Genomic DNA, 6,153 nt, shown 5'->3' with positions numbered 1-6,153 from the left:
AGACCCTGCCTTCATGACGTCGGGACTTTGCCCTAATTGGCTTTTACATCCCTGACGTATGTGCTGCCGTTTAGATGCCTCTTCATATCCACAAGGGCCTGTTTTGTCACTTGGTCACGTCTAGACTACGGGAAGTAGAGAGTGTCCAACTTCATAGCAGCGTTTGTATCCCCGCCCCTGCTGTCACCGGCAGATCTCGCTGCTGCAAGAGGTCAGTTGGAGTTGAACTTGAGCGTTCCTAATGTCTACACACACAGCACTACACTTTACAAGTCACATGACCAAATACAAGGTCCCCCAGCTGAATTTTATTTTTTTTTATCTAAAGGTTGCCAAATTAGCCCGATCAGGAGTAGGTGGAACCTGGACACAAAAGAGAATAGCACAGCAGATCATCCAAACCTACAGCTGTTCCAATGTCCTGCATGTATTGTCTGCTAGGCTATGAGACAGTGTGCCATGTTGGGTCTTGAAATGTCCATAGGAATCCATAGAAATGGAACATCCATGTTGTTTCATCCAATATCAGTTATACAGTATAAGTGTAGATGTATAGTCCATCTTATACACACTAATTATACCAACATAAAATTACAAAAAATATTTTTTTTGTGTGTAAATACTCCACAAGTGTAGTCCTTCCATTTGTATTTGGCATAGGCCTACAAACTAAATACACAGATAGAACTTCAGAGTGTAACATTTCATTTGAAACCATGATTATGCTGCTGCTTCTACACCAAGGGGTTATTATAGGCCCTACAGTAAACTTTGTATTGTCAATATGTAGTTTGGGTAACCAAAGGCCCTATGAGCATTTTGCAAAACGTATGGACATAGGCTACTTTTACAAATAATTGTGTAAACTAACTATACTCATCTTTTCTTATACTGATCTACTGTTGCACACAGCTTCACAAGGCCTGTTTTTGGAGCTCAGTTGTTTCTCAGGTGATTTAGAGGTTAGGTCAGTTCATAGAAGTTTGTAACCCAGCTAGAAAGGGAAGGAAAAACACGATTTCTCTGTGCCTGTAACTTCACATGATTTGTTGATGTTTTGTTAACAAACTACATGTTCTCAGATTTCTAGAGGTGAAATATTTCATGGTAGGCCAAAAAAGGTGGGAACAGTCATAGATTAGACAGTTAAGATATACCGCATTGTCCGTTGACTACGTGAATGCAGCCGCCATATTGCTGTGGGACAACACTTGCCGGGCAATCAGACACAGGGGTAGAACGTTCTTTGTAGACAGACTTACTGTTTAGGCTTAGGCTACTCCTGAAATGTGTATAATTATCATTTTGAGGCAGCTGTTGGGATAGATTTTCAAAAGGTAGACTTGGCCTAACAGTGGTATTTCCCATTGACAAAATGCAGACTCATACTATCCTATGCTACTGTGAAAAGGACCGTATTCAAAAGTGCTAGGCGATTACTTCGCTTATTTCCGGGACACGCATGACTTTACACAGGCACAGGTAGCCTGGCGCAGGTCCAAAGTGCAACAATTTGATTCGTCGACACCAGTCACGTGTCTCTCTCCACCGGCATGGGAAATTGTTTTCAAAGCAGACAGGTAGACTACGGCCAAAATTAACCACCCGGCTTGCGGTGACCGTCTGACTGTGTGTGTCATACCTCCGTGACTGAACCGAAGACGGAGAGTAGTGCGTTGTGAACCAGAGCTAACTGGGATCATCTAAGGTGACCCGAACCTTTTGAGGTGAGATTGTGTTTTTTTGAGTTGTGTTTCACTTGAGTGTATGCATGTTTTAGATGTCGTTGTCGACCAGGTTCATTTGTAGGTTTTGATCGACAGACTTCTGCCAATATTTAAATCAGAAAACATTATTTCTAAAAAAAGAAACACACACACCATTAGGCTATGGGTAAACAGCGTTATCGTTGTGGTCAAATCTCATTGTGTTGCCTGTGTGAATTTTGTCGATGTCAGGAGAACAGACTACAGGAAGTTTTGAGTGTGGTTTTGACGTACAGACAATAAGCCGTTGCACCTGTCCAACCTGATGGGCCACATACCGTGCGCATTCCACCCGTCCTCGAAAGCCTGTAAGCTCGGAACGTGTCACGGTAGAAAGAGTTTATAGGCCAATCTCTAATGGGTGGGCGGCTATTTATTCCATACCATTTATCGAACACTAACACTCATATAGGCCTATGATGGGTAGTGTGGTGAAAATATAACCTGCTAATTTAACGTTAGTCAGAAAAAAAAATAACCTGATGCAATGCAAATTCTCAGACTGGCCGGTCCTCTGCGCTGCGCTATGCGCCATGGTCAATAATTAACTAAAAGGAAATTCCCCGAAGTATTTACATGAAAATCAAAGCAATGTTTAACGACCTGCTTATCTTTTAAATTTCCTTTCAGTAGGCTATGCTAATGGAGTTTGCCACATGGCAAAACTAGGCTAGAGTAGGCCTACCTTCTATTAGCCTACGTGTTTACATCAGTTGTGAGTGCATATAATGAGATATACAGGGCAGTTCAAAGGTGGAAGTTAAATTGTGTGAGGGAGAGGGAGAGATATAATGGGTGCCTCTCATCCTTTCCTTCCTCGGTCCTCATCCTCATCCTCACTCTCACTGATCTAGATAAAGAATGATGGGGCGGCAACAATGGGATAGTCTATCCAGTGTTGGTTATAGATCAGTGGGAACAAGCCTGGAGGACCGAGCATGGCGAATCGAGGAGAGATGTTGAGAGGCACCCAGTGTGTATGTGTGTCTATACCCACATGATTACTCTAAAGTTGATGTGGACCGGGTGCTGCTGGCAGATAGTTTTCTTCTCACACCCTGCCTGTTCTTAGTGTCTCTAAACAAGTGCTGAGCAGCGAGAATGTAGCCTTTGTTTGAGTTGATGTTTAAGGTTCTCTCTCTCTCTCTCTCTCTCTCTCTCTGTGTGTACTGTATGTGGCCTTGTCTTAGGTCTATTTGGCCAATGGAATGATTAACTTCTAGGGCTGTCTGTGACCCCCATTTCTCCCCCCCCCCCCTTTCACTCTCTCTCTCACACACACACATGCACACTGTCTCTCCATCTTTTTCTCTGACTCACCTGACTCATCTTTTTCTATCTTTTTGCCCTCATTCACTCACCTGCTTATGTGGTCAGTAACTCACTATGAGAGAGAGAGAGAGAGAGACAGAGAGAAACCTTTTTCTTGAATACGAGAACAGTTTACTCACAGTAGGTTTTTGCATGTCGAGAGAGAGAGCCACAGCGTCCACACACATCCTGGGTCTGTGCAGTTCTACCCCAAACTCTGTGCCGCCTGTCTGATCCTGGGTCTGTGCAGTTCTGAGTTCTACCCCAAACTCTGTGCCGCCTGTCTGATCCTGGGTCTGTGCAGTTCTGAGTTCTACCCCAAACTCTGTGCCGCCTGTTGGAATGCTGAGTCTGAGCTGTACCCAAACGTGGCAGTTGATACACACCAGCAACCCCCCCCAACTGTCATTTCCTTTGAATCCACATACACAGCCACCCAGCCCCCCACTCCCGGTGCCCCAAACACACACACACACACACACACACACACACACACAGACACACACACACACACACACAGAGGCAGACTGCAGATTTGCACTTCCTGTCAGAGCGATTGGGCAACCTAGTTTGACGGGTTAACCATTTGATCTGAAAAAGAGACCGGGAGTAACATCCTTGTCTCTTTGTGTATGTGTCTGAGTACATATATGTGCATGGGCCAAGTTTGTGTGTATGGGTGTATACACGCACTGAGGTGTGTGTGTGTGTGTGTGTGTGTGTGTGTGTGTGTTGGAGAGCATGTCTCTATATTTGTGTGTGTGTGTGTGTGTGTATGTGAGCTGGAGAGCATGTCTGTATATTTGTATGCATGTGTGTGTGAGAATGTTAATCAAGATGCTGCTGACTACACGGGTAACAGGAATGTCCTCAGTTGAGAGACTGATTAACCAGTGTAGTGTTGACCAATGTAATCAGGCCCCCCTCTCCCCCTCTCTGTGTCCCTCCGCAGAGAGATGCACGGTAACCCTGGACATCGGAGGCCTGGCCACACACTATGCTAACTGCGTAAGTAGTCCCTTCTTCTCTATGCGTTGATGCATTCATACATATCGTAAAAGGACCACGTTCAGCACCTTTCGTTCAAAGGCGAAATTATTTCTTTGATACTTCAAAATAACATTTGTTTGATGAACCTGTAGATTTTGTCAGTAGCGAGGAGTGTGTAGATAGAATCTGGTTTGACTCTTTTTCTAAAATACCCACATTCTCAGTGTTTGGTACTGGGCTGGTGCGCACCCTATTTCCACTTAGTCCCTTGGCTCATCAAAGTGCAAATGCAATGAGGGACACTGAAGTTAGCTGAAAACCACATTCAGCCTCAGTTTTATTCTCCCGTTCCCTACCTCACTAGGTAATCAGCTCGTTAGCTCAGATCAGTGGAGAACTGCTACAGAAAATGTTGGGATGGAAACAAATGAACTTGTCGCAAAATAAAACATTTCACTGGAGCTCCAAGTATTTCTTGTAGAGGCAGCCTTACAACACTGTTTACAGCACTTTGAGTCACTGTACAATGAAGTGTGTGTGTGTGCCTGCCTGTGCGTGTGTGTGCGTGTGTGCGTGTGTGTGTGCGCGTGTCTGCGTGTCTGCGTGTCTGCGTCTGCAGGGTGCGGTGGGGAGGGTGGCTGGCGCCAGTGGCCCTGCTGATCCTGACGGCGCTGACCCTGCTGACCTGCGTCCTGCGCAAGCGCCGCGCCAAGGGCACCTACCAGCCGAGCCACGAGGAGAAGAAACAGACGCGTCACCAGAGCAACCAGCACCAGCACCAGCACCAGAACCAGCACCACGGGGCCGAGAGACCCGGCCTGGCACTGCCCCTGCCCAAGGAGGAGCGCCTCATCTGACCAATCAGAGCCAGAGAGGCGCACGATGAGAAACCAGACTGACCAATCGATGAGCGGAGGTGGAGGATGAGTAGAGGGTGGGAGGGGGGGGGGGCTGACCAATCGGTGAGCGGAGGTGGAGGATGACTGGGGCGGGGGCTGACCAATCGATGAGCGGAGGTAGAGGATGAGTGGGGGGACTGACCAATCGATGAGCGGAGGTGGAGGATGAGTTGGGGGACTGACCAATCGGTGAGCGGAGGTGAAGGATGAGCTGGGTGACTCGGACTCCGTTGGTTGATGACTGATGAGTTATGAAGCTGAGGCGGTCATGGACCAATGAGGCGGAGAAGCGGTGAAGCAGGAAACGGGAGGCCTTGATTGACCAATAGCAGTGCAGAAACCAGGCGACAGATTGGACCTCTTTCAAACCTATGCCCTCCTTCAGCTGTTGCTGAACAAGTTGGCTCATACCCACACACACCAATGATTTTTGTTTATGGCGATGGAGAAATGAAGGGTGTTGTAGATAAAGAGAGAGAAAAAGATGGAGAGATGAAGAGAGTGGTAGATAAAGAGAGAGAGGGATGGAGAGATGAAGAGTGTGGTAGATAATGGGAATAGGAAAGGGGGAACAAGGCCATGCCACAAGTCACCCACAACAAATTATTTTACTGACCGAACTTTAATGTAGGGGGGGGGGGTTACAGAGTTATGCCTCTCGCGTATGTGTGAAGTCTAAATGTGTTTGAGTCACAGAGTGTGCCTCTAATGTGTCTGTATGTGTGAAGTCTAAATGTGTTTGAGTCACAGAGTGTGCCTTTAATGTGTATGTATGTGTCAAGTCTAAATGTATTTGAGTCACAGAGTGTGCCTTTATGTGTCAAGTCTAAATGTGTTTGAGTCACAGAGTGTGCCTCTAATGTGTATGTATGTGTCAAGTCTAAATGTGTTTGAGTCACAGAGTGTGCCTTTAATGTGTATGTATGTGTCAAGTCTAAATGTATTTGAGTCACAGAGTGTGCCTTTAATGTGTCTGTATGTGTCAAGTCTACATGTGTTTGAGTCACAGAGTGTGCCTTTAATGTGTCTGCATGTGTCAAGTCTAAATGTGTTTGAGTCACAGAGTGTGCCTTTAATGTGTCTGTATGTGTCAAGTCTAAATGTGTTTGAGTTACAGAGTGTTTTTCTAGTGTACTTTATGTGTACTTTAAGTCTGTGTCTAATGTTTTGTCTAAGTTTAAATGTAT

At 45.8% G+C, this 6,153-nt stretch overlaps 1 protein-coding gene across 1 annotated transcript; it reads left to right on the top strand.

The window, feature by feature from the left end:
• The first annotated feature begins 1,571 nt into the window (after positions 1-1,571).
• On the top strand, positions 1,572-4,999 carry crb3b (crumbs homolog 3b). The gene is made up of 3 exons (XM_062539882.1): positions 1,572-1,727; positions 4,030-4,085; positions 4,687-4,999. The coding sequence occupies exons 2-3, from the start codon at positions 4,075-4,077 to the stop codon at positions 4,922-4,924; spliced, it is 249 nt and encodes an 82-aa protein (XP_062395866.1). The 5' UTR covers positions 1,572-1,727; positions 4,030-4,074; the 3' UTR covers positions 4,925-4,999.
• The last annotated feature ends 1,154 nt before the right edge of the window (positions 5,000-6,153 follow it).

This window comes from Sardina pilchardus, chromosome 1 (genome assembly GCF_963854185.1).
Source record: "Sardina pilchardus chromosome 1, fSarPil1.1, whole genome shotgun sequence".
NCBI classification, from domain to species: Eukaryota; Metazoa; Chordata; class Actinopteri; order Clupeiformes; family Clupeidae; genus Sardina; species Sardina pilchardus.
This window is presented reverse-complemented; position numbering and strand designations above follow the sequence as displayed.